The following is a 22,143-nucleotide window of genomic DNA, read 5'->3' as shown; positions in this document are numbered from 1 at the left end:
TCTGTGCTGTCCTTTAGACATTATACACTCATTTATTCAACAAATATTCACTGAATTCTTAACTATGTCCCAATGACCGTTCTAAGCACTTTGGGTAAAATGATGAACAAAATAGAAATCTGTGGTCTCATGGAGTTTTCATTCTAGTGGGGGAAGACAGAAAATAAATTATAAACTTAATCCATAAGTAAATGGTGTGGGATAGTGTTCTTAAGAGCTAGACTTGTGCTATAGACAAAAGAAGTAGGGTAAAGTTGATCATTAGCATTGGGGGTTGCAATTTTTGATAGGGAGGGCCCACTGAAAAGGTAGCCATTTGAGCAGAAACTTGAAGGATATGAGGAAGTTAGCCATGCAAATACCTGGGAAAAGAGTATGCCAGGCAGATGGAACAGCAAGTATAAAGCAAAGAGTCTAGTGTGGCTGAGGCAGGTTATAAGAAAGGGAGAATAGTAGATGCAGTCAGAGCAGTAATAGGGACCAGTAACTCCGTCGACTCTCAGAACTGTTCCTCTGCTTGTCAGTGGACTTAGCAGGAGAGCAAACCATTCCACTTCTTTTCAGTTGCACAGATATACAAGCAGACACATCACTCCTTGGGTCTTGGAGTAAAGGGGAAGGTATTTTTATTTAATTACAGATCTAGGCCCTGCTCCCTTCCTCTCTCCTCCACCAATTCTGCACCACTAAACCTCCTTCTTTAAAGAGAACCAGTAGATTGAGCTTAACAGTAGACACCAGGTAGTAGGCCTGGTGCCTGGTAAGTGTTTAATAAACTGAACTGATAGACTTGCAGACTGAGGCAGGCTCTGCTGCCATCTTTTCTAAATTTTGTTGAGTATGATACTATCGAGTATAAGGCTTGGTAGACACCCAGCCCATGCTTCATATCTCTTTTGGTGGGAGTTCACTGTCTCAAGCAAGACCCAAAGGTCAGTAGATACTTTCATATATTGTTCTGAAATCTGCCTCTTTGGACTTGTACTCATTGGTCCAGTGGCACTTACGCAGTTAATTAATTGTGGGCCTAGTAGGTGGCAGACTGTGCTAAAAGCTGGGGATAAAGAAAAAGGAGACCTGGTGTGGAACTGGCTCTTGATTGAGCCATATTAGACGAGAGCACTCAGATTTAGCCGGATGCCTTTTACACAGAGGGAGATGTGTTTAGTCTTTTCAGAATCCTTGTCCTGCTCCTCTTACGCTGTGCTTCTCCACCTTTACTTCCTGTGGTCCCCATGGGTCCTCGGTGGCACCCTCCCATCCTAGGAGTGGGTATCTTCAGTCAGCATGCCCTCCAAGCTTAGTGGCTCAGCTGTCTCTGCCAGTTCGTAGCCTAGTCTGCCTCCCTTTCTCCATCCTGTTAGCCATAGGCAAGTCCACTAGCTGGGTGGGGCCCATTTTTCACCTCAGGTGAAGCTCACATCTTCCCCTTGATGTTCTGAGGACTCATCTGCTAGGTTCGAGAGGGTTCAGCTGAGGATCCCTTGTTTTTCCATTGAGCCTTGCTGCAGCTTCCTTAACTGTCAAGAACCAAGTTTCCTACTTGTTTCAGCCCTTCCTCTCCTTGCTCTTAAAAGACTGGTTCCTGAGCCTAATGGATGCTTGGACTCAGGCTCCCTGCTCCAATTACCTTCTCATACTGCTGTCTTTATATTGTTAGAGATTATAGGTAACCACATAGTATAAACATTTGTTTTGCTCCATGAGCAATTTAGAGAATTTTTAAAGGTAATTTTGACAATATATTATTTTCAATGCCTACTCTGATTTATAATCTGGACTCTGTGATAAAGGAAATAGGAAAATTCAGGTTATTATTTGAATCACATCTCAAAATGATATTTTACTTAGTGAAATCCTGTTCATCTACCAAAGCCTAGTTCAAATCCCCCTCTACCCACCTTCATCCCTCAGTATTCAGTTATTGTTCCCTACTCAAGATGTCCTGTTAACACTTCTGTGTGGGTCAGTCACGTTAACGAAATCATGATTCATGACTTCAATATTTTTGGTTTCCCCCCTTGCTTACAACAGATGTTGCGGAGATGTGTTAAAAATCATTAGCACAGCACTGAGGCCTTCTCCCTAATGTAATCAAAATAATTGCTGTGCCTTGTAAAAGAGAAAGTAGACTGCAGTTCTGTTCTCTGTCTCTCTCTCTTCCTTCCTCCTCTCCTTCCCCTCATCCTTCCTCCTCTCCTTCCCCTCATCCTTCTCTTCCTCCTCCTCTTTTTCTTCTTTTATCTTATGCTCTCTCAGGAACTTATAATCTGATATGTTTAATTGTGGGAATCTTTACAGCTATCTTTCTACCGTAAGATCATAAATTCCTTGAGGGTTTTTCCTAACTTTTGTATCCTCCAGAGTGTCTACACAGGAAGGGCTATGTCTTAAATGATCAGTAAATACTGTGTTTGGTGTTACCATGAATCGAATGAGTCTTGTGCTCCATATTGGTTTGGGATCTTGAAGTCAAGTTTTATAGAAAACTGTGTCATACATATTGAACAATTTTACCTCATTGTGTTGCTAAGTGAAATAATTTTTACAACTTTCTTATATACATCACAAACAGGATTTTAAGATGGTTGCATTCAATATAAAATAGCAGCCAAACTACGGCTACCATAAATTACAAATTTTGATCACATGCTTATTCACCTATACCGATCAGTCTAGGTAGTATATACTATTAGAAAAATTCAATAGTTAATGAGACTGTTTGGCAGTTTACTTGTGACAATGTTAGACTCAAACTGCTGTTAATTAGTCATAAAATAAGGGGAAGTTGGAGCTTATTTACATTTCTGTGCAATATAATTTTCTATTTTTAAATGTTTCTTTTTCCCATTAAGGAGGCAAGCATGTAAATATGTAGAACAAGTTGTTCATTATTTGATTTCCTTTTTCTTAGCTTTTAAGGTAAAGCTACTTTTTAAAAACATACTATTTTTCCTTTCTTATAGTTAGGTTAGTTAAAATTATTTTAATCCTTAAAAAAAAAAGGCTGGTCAATGTGAATGTTCATCAGTGATATTAAAAATTTACCTATTTACAGAGATAAATATTTTGGCTTTTTAACTGTATTTGGATTTTTAAATTAAGATTTGTTCTCCAACTGGATAGTTCATATCTCTGTCTCTGTGACATTTCTCTTCAGTTTCATGTTACAGTGGAGTTATTTATTTGTATGTCTTGTTATTTTTTAAAGGATTTGGTATAGGAGCTCTCTCTCACAAATCATGTTTTTCAACTCTGTAGAGTCTAACATAGTGCCATACGTATCAGACATTCACACAATGTTTCCTGAAAGTGAAAATGAATTTTCATAAATATATTAGAGTCAGTTTCTTCTAGCTGTTTATTTTATCCAGATTTAAAGATGACAGAGAGAGGCACAGTGAGACAGGGAACACAAGCAGGGGGAGTGACAGAGGGAGAGGGAGAAGCAGGCTTCCCGCGGAGCAGGGAGCCCGATGCGGAGCAGGGAGCCCGATGCGGGGCTCGATCCTAGGACCCTGGGATCCCGACCTGAGCCGAAGGCAGACGCTTAACGACTGAGCCACCCAGGCGCCTCTGAAGTGGTTTTTATAAGACAAAGTAGATCCAGGAAAATAAGTGCAGTATTATAAGACTTTGATATAACCACAGGAGTGAACCCTTCTTGCTAGAAGATCTCTGGCCCTTAGTCATGTTTTTCACCAAGAAAAAGCTTTGCTCTTGTTTTTCACCAAGAGAAGGTGTTTATAAAAATGATGTTCTATATATTTAAAACTTAATACATAGGAATAAAATATCAACTAAGTGGCATCGAAAATTTGAAAATTATTTTCTTCTACCTTGAATTTTTTTTGGTTAAAAAAAGTGTGTGGTCCATAGTGAAAACAGATTATCTGCCACAGATATTCACCTTGGAGGGTCTGAAAATTTTGTTTTATCTTACATACTGTTTAGATAACATGAATTATTCTTATGATAAAAAAAAGTTCTGAAATAATTTGTAAAGCACTTCCAATTTTCTGAGATACATATTTCATTTTCTGTGTGTTTTATCATAATTTTTTAAATAACCCCTCCCCCTCTTTTTTTTCCCTTTAAAAGCATTCTTCTGGTCATGACAGAAGGGAAAACTATAATTCCTATCAGAGGACCTCCTCTCCAGAAGACAGGTAAATAATTTTATGTGCTCCTGAAATTTAAATTTTTTGTAATAAGTTTTAAAAAATTATTTAGCTCTTAGGTTCTTCATTTTAGGATGAACAATTTCTTTTAGATGGTTTTACAATATTACTTGAATAAGCTTGAGGACAAATCATTCTTGAATGACTGTTCTAGGAGTTTCTAGTAAAGCTAGATTTTATCTAATTTTGGAGGTGAGAATAATTTCAGCATGTCAAATACTACATAGAAGTTTTATAAAATGAAATTAATATTGAATGAAACACTAAATGAAAGTTTATAAAATGGAAAACTGAGTTGAAATCACCTTATTTTGAAGTGCTGCTTTTACTGTTACTACTATCCTTTACATAGCTCTTTATAGATTTTAGAATACTTTTATATATATGTATCATATCTTATAATTGTGTTAAGATGAAAGATCTAGAAATACTACTGTTAATGTTCATCAGGCATTCATAGTAGTACTTCAGTTATTTCACTTAGTGAGCTATGACCATTAAAAATAATGTATGAAGGGAGAAGCATCCTCTAAACTTCCTTTCAGTGGTCTCATCTGTTCCTTACCCCATATGTACTTTCTTCTTATTTCACTCTGTTGTCTCTAAAAACTTTTGTTTCATGGACATTGAATTAATTGTAATGGTTTGCAACTACTTAGTACCTTTCATCAAAGTAAGCTAGAGAAAAGAAAATGTTATTAATGAAATCATAAGGAAGAGAAAAATACATTTATAATACTGTGCTATATTAGAAAAAATTTGCTAAACCCACACAATTCAAACCTGCAACTGTTCAAAAGGTTAACTATATATAAAATATGAATTACTATATATATTACTATGTATATTTATTATGTGTGTATGTATTTAACTTCTCTTAAGGTTCTCTGACTTTATTAATATTTAAAGTTCAAATGGCAGATCTTATACTGTCATCCTTGTTTGCTAATAATTTCAATCCTTTCTCATGGCTATTCAGTAAAGCAGCTTCAAGAATAATAGCTAATGTTTTTTGGATGTCTCTTGGAATGAGTTAAACTGTTCTTTATGGAGGCCAACCAATGACATTGGTCTCATTTGTTCAATGCTTTAATAAAATGTGCCAACTAGGCAAAAGGAGTCATTTGCAGCATGGGCTTTTTTCATGCCAACTATATATGATATCCAGATATCTATCTTTTGCTTAAGACAATGTGAATCATGATGACAGATTTGGTTACGTGAACTCCAGTAGTTGTTTTGTACGCAAGCTGAAAGTTTTTATAATCAAGACTAAATGAATGGTGTCAACAAAATAAGCTGTTTGTTAAAAAGTTCAGTAAGACATCGTTCAGTCATAGAGTTGCTTTAGCATTACCAATATATGATTTTCCTAGGTATTTATAACATGTAGTTTTCATCTTATAACTTTGGTTTTCTTATTTAATGTGTTAGATATGCAGAACAAGAAAGATCCCCTCGGGATAGAGATCACTTTGATTACAGCAGGTCAGACTATGAGCATTCAAGAAGAGGGCGTTCTTATGACAGTAGCATGGAGTCACGGTTAGTATTGGAAATTTTAACTATAGAAAAATCATATTTGTTTAAATTTTCTTTACACTTCATAAAAAAAACATAATAGCAGCTAGCATTACATGGATGTTCTTAGGTGCCAGGCTTTCTAATAAGGATTTCATGTGAATTAACTCCTTATTGCTGTAAATATATGAAGTAGATACTATTGTGTGTTTTATAGATGAAGAAACTGAGGCAGAGAGGATTTAAGTCATGTGTTTGTGTTTTAGAAGCATGTCAGTGGGAGGTCCAGGTCAGTCTGACATTGAGCCTAAGCTCTTATTCATTATATGGTACTATACTGCATGAGGACTTGGCAGTGTGAGTTTTTGAGATTCCTTACTGAATGAAAGTCGTTTATATTATATGACATAGAGTGATCAAAATATACTTTCCTGCATGATGGCACTGGGACAGTGAGAATGAAGTTACCAATCTAGTTTTTACCTAGTATAAATTATTCTTTCTTGAGCCTTGGAGAATTTGACTACCCACCCTATTAGTCGTCCAGTTTCAAAAACTTGTCTACCGTATTTTATTGTTCACGAAGGTCTGTATCCTTTTGATATCTCCCTCATATTACCCACTCCGTGACTATCAAGACTGTACCCCCACTAAAATTTTGATGGCATTCCTGTGCAGTTTGGAGCTAATCACATTATTTGATATCTGCAGCCTAACTTTCCTTCTCACTACTTACTTTCTAATATATACCCAAAACTAAAATGTCAGATTAAATTAACTTCCAAAAGCCAGGCTCATCTGCTGTCACCATAATGACCCCTTGGGAGAACCAACTACTGCCACTATAATTGGTGAGCTAAGCATTCTGCACTCTTTCTCAAATACTGTTAAAATTCTTACAAACTAGATAGTATTTTTTTCACAATTTGCAAAAAAAAGTGAAGTGGGTTTGAAGTGATTATGTAACTTACCTGAGGTTGCAGTTGCCCATCTGGTAGACAATGAAAGTGGGATTCGAACTCAGTTTTGACTCCAAAGCCCATGTTTTCTTCCATAATCTCTGACTGTATTACTCCATTGTAACTGTGTTTGGTCCAGTGTGTGTACATAAGTCTCACTTGATCCATACAGTCACACTGTGAAGTAAGCAGGCTTTGTATTATGTAGAAAATAAAAGCTAACAGTATGAAAGCATTGGAAGAGAAATATTTCTATTTAGACTTGAAGAAGACTCTATTACTTCTACACTCTAAAGGAACAAACAGTGAAATTGTAAAATGCAATTTTATCAGCCAGCTAGCAGTCTCACCTAGTGTTTCTCAGAAGAATCGTAACCAATGCCAGTAAAGCCCTGCTGTAGCTACTCTCTTAGAACATACTACACCCACGATAAGAAGCAACTCAGTTGCAAATCACTGCCTAGATTGCAGTGCACCTGCCTTTGTGACTAATTGGGGTGTCTATTTGGAACCACTTTTTTTCCCTTCTGTTCACTCTGTCTTCACGTATACAGTGGTATACTGCAGTTTCAAAACAGCTCCTCTGATCTGCCTGGCTAGGTGACCCTCCCTCTTTTTGTAAGTTGTATTACTATATATTAAGACAGACCATCTCAAATACATCCCCCGTAGATCTAGCTAAAAATCTATCAAGCAGTTTCCTGGTAATCATGATAAATGACACTTGTTTTTATTTACTGTATTCATTTAACTAATGGTTGCACAAAGCATGAGCAGAATGATCTAAATTTCCAAGGTAGTATAGGTAAAAAAACAGCTAAGTGGACAAACTCCTCTAAAAAAGCAGGAATTTACTCTTCCCATTAGTTCTTGATAGTTTCAGAGAATAATACCTTGATTGTTTTTAAAATGTTAGCTTAAGGAAAGATACTCACCTATAGTAGTCAGGAAGAGTTATAGCTGGAAAATAGTTGATTTTTTTTCACATTGTCTCAAATAACCAGATGTTTTTGATATTCTGAGGTTTTAAATGCCAGTTCTATCAAGAAATAATTTCAAATGTTACAGTTTTTTAGGACATTTTTATTCCTAAATTGCCATTATTGGAGATGAACTCTGATTTCTTCTTTATACAGTATATTGTGTACATTGCAAGCTAAATTGTCTTCTTTAAACACTGTTTCCATGTCACTATCACACTCAGAAACTATTAGTGATTCTCCACCAACTCCATTATAAAAAACTCAGTCTTTTGCTTGTCTTTTAAGATTTCATAGTCTGACTCAAACTCATCTTTCCAACTACCATTATACATGATTCTTTATTGTTTCCTGACAATACTACTAATTAGCTTGAACACTCCTGCTCCCTTTTTCAGTAGTTACTCTATTCTGCACTAGTTGCGAAATGCCCTCCTTCCTCCTCTACCTTCCCACCCTTGCCCCAGTATAAATTCTGTCAAGTCTTGAAGCCCTAGTTTAAGTTATATTTTCTCTATGAAGCACTTCCTCATCATTCCAGACCAGTTTCCCTTGTCTGAATTTGTGGCCTGCAAATGGTCTCGCTCATTTTGTATGCAGCTCATTTAAGAATGTAATTTATATTGCCTTTTCTCCGTTAAAAAATTTTTTAATATTACAGAAGTAGGGACCGAGAAAAACGCAGAGAAAGAGAAAGAGATATGGATCGTAAAAGGTCTCGGAAATCTCCATCTCCTGGGAGAAGAAGCCCAGAACCATCAGTAACCCAGAGTTCCTCTGCTCAGGATGAACCTACTGCAAAGAAGAAGAAAGATGAACTGGATCCTCTTCTTACTCGCACCGGTGGAGCATATATTCCTCCTGCAAAGCTCAGAATGATGCAAGAGCAGATCACAGATAAAAACAGGCATGTCAATATCACTGAGTATACAATATCGTTGAAAAAAAGTCAACTATGGTCTAATTAACATTGGCTATAGAGAGTTTACATTATTAGTCCACAGTGGTAGAGACCTCAAATTAGATTTCTCCTCTTTACTCCGTAAGCTTCCTTGGAGCTCTGCTTACTATTTGCCCTGACATTAGCTCAGCTTCTTTATTTTTTTACATGAATAAATCAAAAGGGTTTGAAGAAAGATCTTTTATTTTTACTGTTTTCAAACTATTCCTTTTATAGTTGTATGCATGCCTATTAGTAGTGTCCATTTTTCATAGATAAGAGAATTATTGATATTTTAGAACTCAAATCGATCCTTCCAGTTGTACCAAACCAGGAGTTGGCAAACTTTTTCTGTAAAAGGCCAGACAAGAAATATTTTAGGCTTGTGCAGTGTTCTGTGTCTGTTGCAGCTACTCAGCTCTGCTGTAGTAGTGAATATAGCCATAGGTAATATATAAACAAATGAGTGTGGCTCTCTTCCAGTGAAGCTTTCTTTACGAAAATGGGCTGTAGGCTGCATTTGAGTCATGGATGTAGTTTGCCCACCCCTATACTAATCTATGAAATGAAGTTGACTATGAAATGAAGTTGAGTCTAACCTACTCCATAGTTTTCTTTGACCTTACCATCTTAGACTGTAATTTTTTGCTAAGGCAAACAATCAAAATTCATTGATTAACCCCCCCCCTCAAAATACCTTCACTTCCTTTTCAAAATAATTGAGAGGAGCTATATATGAAAGTATCGCTAAGTGTTCAGGACCTTTTTCTCTAGCGGAATGAGAGGATAATTACGAAAAGTATGGTCCAAGATTGAAATGGTCACTCAGTTGCCAGTTAGGTAATAAAAAGATTGGGATAGAAGGTAGCTACACTTTAAGAAAAACAGATTTCCAGGTGAGCCACGAAAGAGTATTCCCACATCTTTTATAGGTATTTTAGTGGCAACTTGAAAGTACTTGAGACCCTTAGATAAATGAAATCTAAATTTGCTTCATGAATTAGCTTGAAGTAGAAATGTCATTTATATAAATATAAATATTTGAAATAAAATTTTTAAAATTTATGAGCTAGCAAGGGACGTTAGATGACATTAAATTTAAAACTAATTAGTAAGTTTCTCTGTATGTGTAATATTCCAGTACATGGTAGTAATGCCTGCAGTGTTACATTTAGAAGGGATTTGGAGATGGCTTCTGTGGTTAGCAGGAGCTTCGTGAGCACGTAGGCCTTCTGCTCCCTGCTCTCTGGAGGAGACAGGAGTGGCAGCTTTAGTGAGAGAGTCATTGTCTCCAATCCAGTCCAAAGCAATCCTGATTATAGACAGAAACATTGTTACTAAGCCAAGTCTTACTTCCTTATATATAAAGTGGGTGGAGAAGAGTCCCCAGTATACATAATTTTACATAGATTTCTGGAAGATAATTTTATATACAGTTTAAATCTGCTCATAGGCTGTAAAGGGGACAAGGAGAAGTAGAAGTCTCTTAAGAGAAGTCTTTACTTTTAGTATATACTAAGTCAGGGGAATTGTAGGCTTCTTAATTAGGAAATACAATTGTGCTTGGTTGTAGTTTTTGTTTGTTTGTTTTACCGAAGTTTAATAGGAGAGATTGTGATTATGTATGAGCAATCTTATTAATTAGGCTAGTTTTTAAGCCATTGATCTTTTTTCTCAAATAGTAGCATACCAAAGGGTTGGGGTTGGGGGCCACTGGAAATGTTGCACCCACCTCAAATGCAGCCATTTAGGGAATACATGATCTAGAGGGAATTTAAAAACAATATAATTTAACTGCAAATCAGTCTGCTTTTTGTCCTCACTGTCTGCTGAGGACAATGTCAGTGATAAAATACTCTTCCCCACCAGGGTAGACTGCTCTCACCACCTCTCCCTTGGCATACCACTCCAGAACAGGGACCCTTAACCTACAGACCTTCCAGAGGTCCATAGGTAGAATCTAGCAATCATGAATGTAAATGGAAAGAAAAACTTGATCTTTATTTTTACTTACCTCTAACTAAAATTTCGCATCTCTTTCTCTCGGGACTATAGGCAGGAGACCATAGTATTAACAAAGTATTTGCTGCAAATATCTTAAAATATTACTCAATGGCCATGCTACTTGGAAATTAAAGAAGTTATTAGGCCTACCACCACTTCTTGTTATTTAATGAAGCACATAGAATTCTATATCAAACTTTTTTTTCTTTTCATGCTTTGAAAACTATTTAAATATGATTGGTATCCTTTGTAATCCTATATATTTATATGTATTATTTCAAGAAGCCCTTCAGCTTCACCAGACTGCCAGAGAAGTATAAGGAAGATGAAAAAGATAAGACTTTCTGCAGCTGAAATCATATTCCACAGAGAAATAAATATAAAAAGCATAGAATTATAGAGCTTTAAAAGACCTTAGGTGTTATCAGGTTCAACCTAAACAAACCCAGTTAGGCTATTTGCCTAAGATCTAAGTTAAAAAACAAGTAATACAGATGTGGGACTACTGCCTAAATGCAGAGATGGTCTTTAAAATACAACAGCCTTTCAGCCCCATGATTTCATATGACTTTTCCTTTTCCTGTATTTATCACCATTTCTTTACAGTTTAAAATATTTAATTTTGTTTTCCTTATGCTTTTATAAGAAAGGATGTAATAAAAATCTCCTTTTTATGGCTTATACTTGGATATTTCATATTATAATTTAAAAATTTTTAAAGTTGTCATTTTAAAATATTTTCTTTAAAGACAATTTTAACTAAATGAAGTATTATAATGTAAAATAAGTATGTATTGAATCTAATAAAGGAATGTTATAATTTCCAATATGCATGGACATAAGAACAAAACATTATCCTTATATATCCTTATATAATTTTATTATGTTATTAAAGAGAAGTGATCTGTAGTTGAGCATATGTACAGAACATCAAATGTAGGTTTAGGTATTCATATAGTCATATATTTTACTGCACTTTGAGGTCATTTTGTGAAAATAATGTTAAAAGCAGAGGAACTCCAAGTATTTTTTATGTTCTTATTATAATCTCCAGTTATTGTAATTGTTGATTAAGTTTTCATCTTTCTTAAAATCAATTCTTTTTAGCTTAGCGTACCAGAGGATGAGCTGGGAGGCCCTAAAGAAGTCAATCAATGGTCTTATCAACAAAGTCAACATTTCTAATATAGGTATTATTATTCAAGAACTTCTTCAAGAAAACATAGTTAGAGGAAGGTAAGCATCAGCTATTTTATTTAAAGTGTTTCATAGCAATTTTTCAAATGAACATAATATCTACATGGACAATAATCATTGATTTATTGTGCTACTTCAGTAGTAGAGGAGAATAGTTATTTAAAATGCATTTCTTGTAAAAATGTAAGCTATTAACAAATAACTTGTACTTCACCATTAGAAATTGTTGCAGAGTTTTTGCTTTTTGAGAAGGTTTGATGTCACATATTGATTTTTGTGCAGACATTTGTTTACTGAATACTTCCAATAATTTAAACCCATAAGGAATAATGAACATTTTATTTATATATAATTTTAATTTCTAATGAAAGCAAAGTGAGAATGTAAAAGAAATGAGAAAGATCAGTGATAAATCTTAGAAAAGCAGAAGAGAATGACAATCATTTTTTTTGTACTTTTAATTGGTTGTGATTTAAAAAAAAGGATCAGGAAATTGAAATATTTTATATTCTATTTTTTTATTTTGAAATCTAAGGGATGTTTTCCTGTGTCATTTCACATGACCCTGATTTATCATCTCCAAAACATTGGTGAGGGGGCATATAAAGTAAGATGTAACATGTTGTGGGGATATAGAAAGTTGACCAAGAGGCAGCTTGTGTCCTCAAAAGTAGGTAGGTAGAGCTCTCCCATTTTAGTCAGAAAGCACCAGAGGCTCTATGGGTTGCTTATGATCTCACAATTTATAAGCTGGGTTTTCTTTTCTCATTTTCTACTCTATTGATTCAGTTGTCAAAGTTCAACCTGATAACTATTAAGATATTGTTTTACTGCCTTTTGGCAGTCCAATAATTATTTGTCATGAATTGCTAGAAATAACTTTGCATCTCTCCCCTTATCAAATGCATATAGAACTGTGCTCATTTCAAAATGAGTTAGAAGTGGAACCTTGTTGACTTTTTTTTTTTCTTTTTTAAACAGAGGCCTGCTGTCCAGATCTGTTTTGCAAGCGCAGAGTGCTTCTCCAATCTTCACCCATGTTTATGCAGCGTTAGTGGCAATTATCAACTCAAAATTTCCACAGATTGGAGAATTAATCCTCAAGAGGCTAATTCTTAATTTCCGAAAAGGCTATCGAAGAAATGATAAGGTATATATGATGGGCTTATAAGTCGGCTGCCACATAGGGACAGACTAATAATCTAGTATCAACAGTGATAAGCAATGTTGATTGCCACATAGGAATTCCTTTTAAAAACTGCATTTCATGAGAACATTTTTTTGTTCCATTAAATACCTCTGGCCACTAGTGATGAGCTACAAAACTGATGGCTATAACTGTAGAATTATAATTATTTAACCAGAAATGGCACTATTTCACATGTAATCGTTTTTATCTTGTAACTTTCTTATATTATAAAAATTATCCTTATGTGCTACATATTTTAAATAGAGTGTGTAAATAAGCTATAGATTTAGTAGTTAAGTGAAAATGGTTTTAGTTTATAGATTAAAATTTTCTCTACCTTCACTTTTCAGCAACTCTGTCTTACTGCTTCAAAATTTGTAGCACATCTTATTAACCAAAATGTGGTAAGTAATTCTCAAAATTTGGTACCATTCACTGGCATTAGACATCACATGCTTGATGCCACTTCACTGACACATCTCTATCTTTGTTTTGCCTTATAGTCTTTCAGAAAAGTATCTTGGATGATATTTTAGTTTTAAAACGTAATAAATGTGTTTAATATTCTTAAATATAAAAAGAAACCCAGAACAAGTATTTTATCAAATTAATCTGACTCTTAATACTATACATAGTTATTCAACTACAAATTATTCCTTCAAAGAATGTAATTTAATCATATTTATAAGACAATAAAGTTGATAGTTCTTCCACTCTTTTCTCCTGTACCTGTTGTTCATGAGAATGTAATACTGATATTCTATAAAAAACATACTGCCTCTTCAGCAACATGGTATATAGTCATATATTCTTAGAATCAGTTTATAGGGACGCCTGGGTGGCTCAGTTAATTAAATGTCTGCCTGCAGCTCAGGTCATGATCTCAGGGTCCTGAGATGGAGCCCCGCATCGGGCTTCCTGCTCAGCGGGGAGCCTGCTTCTCCCCACCACCCCCACTCATGATCTCTCTCTCTCTCTCTGTCAAATACATAAATAAAATCTTAAAAAAAAAAATCAGTTTATAAAATATAAATGAAGTAATTTTAATCTGTTTTAATTGCAAGTAATTTTGTTCAGGTTTTGTGCTTATTTTGTATTCATCCATTCATCTATTTCAGAGGTTTTTTTTTTTTATTTGAGAGTTTTGAGTTGGCTTCTATTTAAACTTAAAAATAATAGAATTGCTCTTACTCATACTCAAAGATTTCCTTCAGATGTATATTATGTTTAATTATATATAAGAGGAAGAATTTTGAAGTCACATTTGATCTTATCACCATTAATATTTTAATTCTTTCCTACATAAAATTCTTTCCCATGTTCATTCTTTTTTTTTTTTTTTTTAAGATTATTTATTTATTTGACAGAGAGAGACACAGCAAGAGAGGGAACACAAGCAGGGGGAGTGGGAGAGGGAGAAACAGGCTTCCTGTGGAGCAGGGAGCCCGATGTGGGACTCGATCCCAGGAACCTGGGATCATGACCTGAGCCGAAGGCAGATGCTTAACGGCTGAGCCACCCAGGTGTCCCCATGTTCATTCTTAAAAACCCATTAGATATTAACCTAATGAGTTAAATTATTACAATGATAACTTGCTTCTTAAGACCACAGAGACTTAATTTCACATATCTATGTGAAAGCACAGAAAGTAAATTTTAGTTTTTGAATGTATATTCATTTATATTGAAAATATTTTTGGCATTGCCACAAACCAGTTAAAATGTTAAATATTTTAGATCTTCCAACTGTGGTACAGGGCAATATTTTCTTTTTTTTTTCATTTATTTATTTATGTATTTATTAAATTTTCTTTTATTATGTTATGTTAGTCACCATACATTACATCATCAGTTTTTGATGTAGTGTTCCATGATTCATTGTTTGTGTATAACACCCAGTGCTCCATTCAATATGTGCCTTCTTTAATACCCATCACCAGGCTATCCCATCCCCCCCACCCTCCCCTCTAGAACCCTCAGTTTGTTTCTCAGAGTCCATAGTCTGTCATGGTTCACCTCCCCCTCCAATTTCCCCCACTTCACTTTTCCCTTCCTACTATCTTTTTTTTTTTTTTTAACATATAATGTATTATTTGTTTCAGAGATACAGGTCTATAATTCATCAGTCTTACACAATTCACAGCACTCACCATAGCACATACCTCCACAATGTCTATCACCCAGCCACCCCATGCCTCCCACCCCCCACCACTCCAGCATCCCTCAGTTTGTTTCCTGATATTAAGAATTCCTCATATCAGTGAGACCTATGATACATGTCTTTCTCTGATTGATTTATTTCGCTTAGCATAATACCCTCTAGTTCCATCCACGTTGTTGCAAATGGCAAGATTTCGGGTTTTTTGATGGCTGCATAATATTCCATTGTATATCTATACCAAATCTTCTTTATCCATTCATCTGTTGATGGACATCTTGGCTCTTTCCATAGTTTGGCTATTGTGGACATTGTTGCTATAAACATCAGGGTGCTCGTACCCCTTCAGATCACTACATTTGTATCTTTGGGGCAAATACCCAGTAGTGCAATTGCTGGGTTGTACGGTAGCTCTATTTTCAACTTTTTGAGGAACCTCCATACGTTTTCCAGTGTGGCTGCACCAGCTTGCATTCCCACCAACAGTGTAGGAGGGTTCCCCTTTCTCCGCATCCTCGCCAACATCTGTCGTTTCCTGACTTGTTAATTTTAGCCATTCTGACTGGTGTGAGGTGATATCTCATTGAGGTTTGGATTTGGATTTCCCTGATGCCGAGCGATGTTCAGCACTTTTTCATGTGTCTGTTGGCCATTTGGATGTCTTTGGAAAAATGTCTGTTCCTGTCTTCTGCCCATTTCTTGATTAGATTATTTGTTCTTTGGGTGTTGAGTTTGATAAGTTCTTTATAGATTTTGGATACTAGCCCTTTATCTGATATGTCATTTGCAAATATCTTCTCCCATTCTGTCAGTTGTCTTTTGATTTTATTGACTGTTTGCTTTGCAAAAGCTTTATATCTTGATGAAGTCCCAATAGTTCATTTTTGCCCTTGCTTCCCTTGCTTTTGGCGATGTTTCTAGGAAGAAGTTGCTGCAACTGAGGTCGAAGAGATTGCTGCCTGTGTTCTCCTTTAGGATTTTGATGGATTCCTGTCTCACATTTAGGTCTTTCATCCATTTTCAGTCATTTTTGTGTGTAGTGTAAGGAAATGGTCCAGTTTCATTCTTCTGCATGTGGCTGTCCAATTTTCCCAACACCATTTGTTGAGGAGACTGTCTTTTTTCCATTGGACATTCTTTCCTGCTTTGTCGAAGATTAGTTGACCATAGAGTTGAGGGTCCATTTCTGGGCTCTCTATTCTGTTCCATTGATCTGTGTGTCTGTTTTTGTGCCAGTACCATACTGTCTTGATGATTACAGCTTTGTAATAGAGCTTGAAGTCCAAAATTGTGATGCCACCAGCTTTGCTTTTCTTTTTCAACATTCCTCTGGCTATTCAGGATCTTTTCTGGTTCCATACAAATTTTAGGATTATTTGTTCCATTTCTTTGAAAAAAGTTGATGGTGTTTTGATGGGGATTGCATTGAATGTGTAGATTGCTCTAGGTAGCATTGACATCTTCACAATATTTGTTCTTCCAATCCATGAGCATGGAACGTTTTTCCATTTCTTTGTGTCTTCCTCAACTTCTTTCATGAGTATTGATAGTTTTCTGAGTACGGATCCTTTGCCTCTTTGGTTAGATTTATTCCTAGGTATCTTATGATTTTGGGTGCAATTGTAAATGGGATCGACTCCTTAATTTCTCTTTTTTCTGTTTTGTTGTTTTTGTATATAAATGCCACTGATTTCTGTGCATTGATTTTATATCCTGCCACTTTACTGAATTCCTATATGAGTTCTAGCAGTTTTGGGGTGGAGTCTTTTGGGTTTTCTACATAAAATATCATATCATCAGCAAAGAATGAGAGTTTGACTTCTTCTTTGCCGATTTGGATGCCTTTTATTTCTTTTTGTTGTCTGATTGCTGTTGCTAGGGCTTCTAGTACTATGTGGAATAGCTGTGGTGATAGTGGACATCCCTGCTGTGTTCCTGACCTTAGGGGGAAAGGACTCTGTTTTTGCCCATTGAGAATGATATTCGCTGTGGGTTTTTCATAGATGGCTTTTATGGTATTGAGGTATATGCCCTCTATCCCTATACTCTGAAGAGTTTTGATCAAGAAAGGATGCTGTACTTCGTCAAATGCTTTTTCTGCATCCATTGAGGATCATATGGTTCTTGTTGTTTCTTTTATTAATGTATTGTATCACATTGATTGATTTGTGGATGTTGAACCAGCCTTGCAGCCCAGGAATAAATCCCACTTGGTCGTGGTGAATAATCCTTTTAATGTACTGCTGGATCCTGTTGGCTAGTATTTTGGTGAGAATTTTTGCATCCATGTTCATCAGGGATATTGGTCTGTAATTCTCCTTTTTGATGGGGTCTTTGTCTGATTTTGGGATCAAGGTAATGCTGGCCTCATAAAATGAGTTTGGAAGTTTTCCCTCCATTTCTATTTTTTCGAACAATTTCAGAAGAATAAGTATTAATTCTTCTTTAAATGTTTGGTAGAATTCCCCTGGGAAGCCATCTGGCCCTGGGCTCTTGTTTGTTGGGAGATTTTTATGTTTTGTTTTGTTTTTTTTAAGATTTTATTTATTTGACAGAGAGAGACACAGCGAAAGAGGGAACACAAGCAGGGGGGGAGTGGGAGAGGGAGAAACAGGCTTCCCGCAGAGCAGGGAGCCTGATGTGGGGCTTGATCCCAGGAACCTGGGATCATGACCTGAGCCAAAGGCAGACGCCTAACGATTGAGCCACCCAGGTGCCCCTGTTGGAAGATTTTTGATTACTGCTTCAATTTCCTTAGTGGTTATAGGTCTGTTCAGGTTTTCCATTTCTTCCTGGTTCAGTTTTGGTAGTTGATACATCTCTAGGAATGCATCCATTTCTTCCAGATTGTCTAATTTGCTTGCATATAGTTGCTCATAATATGTTCTAATAATTGTTTGTATTTCTTTGATGTTGGTTGTGATCTCTTCTCTTTCATTCATGATTTTATTTATTTGGGTCATTTCTCTTTTCTTTTATAAGTTTGGCCAGGGGTTTATCAATCTTACTAATTCTTTCAAAGAACCAGCTCCTAGTTTTGTTGATCTGTTCTACTGTTCTTTTGGTTTCTATTTCATTGATTTCTGCTCTGATCTTTATTCTTTCTCTTTTCCTGCTGGGTTTAGGCTTTATTTGCTGTTCTTTCTCCAGGTCCTTTAGGCGTAGGATTAGGTTGTGTATTTGAGACCTTTCTTATTTCTTGAGAAAGGCTTGTATTGCTATATACTTTCCTCCTAGGACTGCCTTTGCTGCATCCCAAAGATTTTGAACAGTTGTGTTTTCATTTTCATTGGTTTCCATGAAATTTTTTTTAATTCTTCTTTAATTTCCTGGCTGACCCATTCATTCTTTAGTAGGATGCCCTTTAGCCTCTATGTATTTGAGTTCTTTCCGACTTTCCTCTTGTGATTGAGTTCTAGTTTCAAAGCATTGTGGTCTGAAAATAGGCAGGGAATGATCCCAATCTTTTGGTACCGGTTGAGACCTGATTTGTGACCTAGGATGTGATCTATTCTGGAGAATGTTCCATGGGCACTAGAGAAGAATGTGTATTCTGTTGCTTTGGGATGGAATGTTCTGAATATATCTGTGAAGTCCATCTGGTCCAGTGTGTCATTTAAAGCCTTTATTTCCTTCTTGATCTTTTGCTTAGATGATCTGTCCATTTCAGTGAGGGGGTGTGTGTTAAAGTCCCCTGCTTTTATTGTATTGTTGTCAATGTGTTTCTTTGATTTTGTTATTAATTGGCTTATATAATTGGCTACTCCCATGTTAGGGGCATAGATATTTACAGTTGTTAGATCTTCTTGTTGGATAGACTCTTTAAGTAGAATATAGGGTCCTTCCTCATCTCTTATTATAGTGTTTGGTTTAAAATCTAATTTGTCTGATATAAGGATTGCCACCCCAGCTTTCTTTTGATGTCCTTTAACATGGTACATGGTTTTCCACCCCCTCACTTTCAATCTGGAGGTGTCTTTGGGTCTAAAATTAGTCTTTTGCAGGCAGCATATAGATGGGTCCTTTTTTTTTTATCCAATCTGCTACCCTGTGTTTCTGATTGGGGCATTTAGCCCATTTACATTCAGGGTAACTATTGAAAGATATGAATTTAGTACCATTGTATTGCCTGTAAAATGACTGTTACTGTATATTGTCTCTATTCCTTTCTGGTCTATGTTACTTTTAGGCTCTCTCTTTGCTTAGAGGACCCCTTTCAATATTTCTTGTAGGGCTGGTTTGGTGTTTGCAAATTGTTTTAGTTTTTGATTGTCCTGGAAGCTTTTGATTTCTCCTTGTATTTTCAATGACAGCCTAGCTGGATATAGTATTCTTGGCTGCATATTTTTCTCATTTAGTGCTCTGAATATATCATGCCAGTCCTTTCTGGTCTGCCAGGTCTCTGTGGATAGGTTTGCTGCCAATTTAATGTTTCTACCATTGTAGGTTACAGACCTCTTGTCTTGAGCTGCTTTCAGGATTTTCTCTTTGTCTGTGAGACTTGTAGTTTTACTATTAGATGTCGGGGTGTTGACCTATTTTTATTGATTTTGAGGGGAGTTCTCTGTGCCTCCTGGATTTTGATGCCTGTTTCCTTCCCCAAATTAGGGAAATTCTCCACTATAATTTGCTCCAATATACCTTCTGCCCCCCTCTCTCCTAGTTCTTCTTCTGGGATCCCAATTATTCTAATATTGTTTCATCTTATGGTATCACTTATCTCTCAAATTCTGCCCTCGTGATCCAGTAGCTGTTTATCTCTTTTTCTCAGCTTCTTTATTCTTCATCAGTTGGTATTCTATATCACTAATTACCTCTTCTGCCTCGTTTATCCTAGCAGTTAGAGCCTCCATTTTTTATTGCACCTCATTAATAGCCTTTTTGATTTCGACTGGGTTAGATTTTAGTTATTTTATTTCTCCAGAAAGCGCTTCTCTAATATCTTCCATGCTTTGTTCAAGCCCAGCTAGTATCTTTATAATCGTTATTCTGAACTCTAGTTCCGACATCTTACTAATGTGCATATTGATTAGGTCCCTGGCAGTCGGTACTGCCTCTTGTTCTTTTTTTTTGAGGTGAGTTTTTCCGTCGTTTTGTCCAGAGGAGAATAGATGAATGAGAGAACAAAATGCTAACAGGGTACCAGTGACCCCCAAAAAATATACAGTAAACAAATCAGAAGAGACCTGAAACCAGGGGAAAAGAAAGGGAAAGAAAGAAAAAAGAAAAAGAAAAAAAAAAAGAATATGGTCAACTATGATCAGGCTGGTGCATAGATCAGTGCCACACACTAGATTTTGGGTGTATTTTGCTCTGTTAGAAGAAAGTGCCTCCCAAAATTTTAAAGAAAGAAAAACTTATATATGTACAAAAATAAGGGTAAATACGATGAACGGATGGAATATGGCTGTAAAGATGAAAATTATAAAAGATTTTATAAAAGGAATTGATAAGTTGTTTGGAAAAAGAAAGAAGAGAAATTAAAAAAATAAATAAAAGGGAGAAAATGTGATCAGGCAGGAGACTAGAACAAAGCCATACACTAGAGATTTAGAGTATATTTTGGTCTGTCAGAAGAAACTGTATCCCAAAATTTTAAAGAGAGAACAACTTATATATAGAGACCAAAAATAAGGTTAACTGCAATGAAGGGATAGAACATGACTCTAAAAATGAAAAATACAAAAGATTTTTAGGGGCGCCTGGGTGGCTCAGTCGGTTAAGCAGCTGCCTTCGGCTCAGGTCAGGATCCCAGAGTCCTGGGATCGAGCCCCGCATCGGGCTCCCTGCTTGGCGGGAAGCCTGCTTCTCCTCTCCCACTCCCCCTGCTTGTGTTCCCTCTCTCGCTGTGTCTTTCTCTGTCAAATAAATAAATAAAATCTTTAAAAAAAAAAAAAAGGAAAAGAAAAAAGATTTTTAAAAAAGGAATTGATAAGATGTTGGTTGAAAAAGGGAAAAAGAAAATTTCAAAAAAAAATAGGAAAAGAAAATTTAAAAAATTAACTTTGAAAGACTAAAGAATCGTGGGAAAAAAAGCCATGAATTCTATGTGCAGTATTCCCCTAGTGCTGGAGTTCTGCTGTTCTCATTGATCGGTAAACTTGGTCTTGGCTGGCTGTTCTTGCTGATCTTCTGGGGGAGGGACCTGTTGCAGTGATTCTCAAATGTCTTTGCCAGAGGCGGAATTGCCCTGCCCTTGCCGGGCCGGGCTAAGTAATCTGCTCGGGTTTGCTCTTGGTAGCTTTTGTTCCCTGCAAGCTTTCTGTACAGCTTTGGAGGACGAGAGTGAAAATGGTGGCCTCCCAATCTCTGGCCCGGAGGAGCCGAGAACTCAGGTCCCCACTCCTCAGTGAGCCCCCGGAGAAAATCAGTCAATCACTCCCATTTCCCTGGTCTCTGGCGGCACTCTGTGCTCACCCGGCCACTGTCTCTGCCACCAGACCCTGTTTGGAGTCTCCAAACCCAGCAGATTCCTGCGGTGCGTTCCCACGCCACTTTTCCTGGGGGAAGAAGGGGAGTCTCCCCAGATCTGCCGCTTGTTGGATCCCTGCTGGAAGAGCAGTGGCCCAATTGTGCCACGGATCACGGTTTATGGCAGCCCCAAGCTGAGAGCCCACTCCTCAGCTTCATCTCTGCAGCTGGCTTCCCTGCTCTGATACCTGGGAGCTCTGCCGCACTCAGGCACCCCCGGTCTTTCTGTGACTCTGAGGGTCCTGAGACCACACTGTCCAAGCGAGGGTTCCACCTCCCACTTAGCCACTGGATCGACGTCCCTCAGCGGAGCAGTCTTCTAGAAGTTCTGATTTTGTGCTCCTCTGCTCTATCACTTGCCAATAGGGGCTGACGGAGGCTCCCTTCCCCTGTGGTCTATCTTCCTGTATATCGCCTCGGATTCACTTCTCTGCACGTCCTACCTTCCAGAAAGTGGTCGCTTTTCTGTTCAGAGAGTTGCTGCTATTCTTTTCTTCGATCTCCTGTTGAGTTCGTTAGGTGTTCAGAATGGCTTGATACCTA

General features: G+C 36.8%; 1 protein-coding gene across 4 annotated transcripts in view; it reads left to right on the top strand.

Moving 5' to 3' along the window:
- CWC22 (CWC22 spliceosome associated protein) overlaps positions 1-22,143 on the top strand; it is a 64,294-nt gene that overhangs the window by 17,414 nt on the left and 24,737 nt on the right. For all 4 annotated transcript variants that reach the window (XM_036071545.2, XM_036071548.2, XM_078071058.1 and 1 more), the window contains 6 exons: positions 4,102-4,169; positions 5,616-5,726; positions 8,303-8,548; positions 11,693-11,821; positions 12,764-12,932; positions 13,322-13,375. In XM_036071545.2, the coding sequence (XP_035927438.1) occupies positions 4,102-4,169; positions 5,616-5,726; positions 8,303-8,548; positions 11,693-11,821; positions 12,764-12,932; positions 13,322-13,375 (777 nt within the window). The remainder of the gene's footprint in view (positions 1-4,101; positions 4,170-5,615; positions 5,727-8,302; positions 8,549-11,692; positions 11,822-12,763; positions 12,933-13,321; positions 13,376-22,143) is intronic.

The sequence above is a fragment of the Halichoerus grypus genome, chromosome 4 (genome assembly GCF_964656455.1).
Source record: "Halichoerus grypus chromosome 4, mHalGry1.hap1.1, whole genome shotgun sequence".
Lineage (NCBI taxonomy): Eukaryota > Metazoa > Chordata > Mammalia > Carnivora > Phocidae > Halichoerus > Halichoerus grypus.
This window is presented reverse-complemented; position numbering and strand designations above follow the sequence as displayed.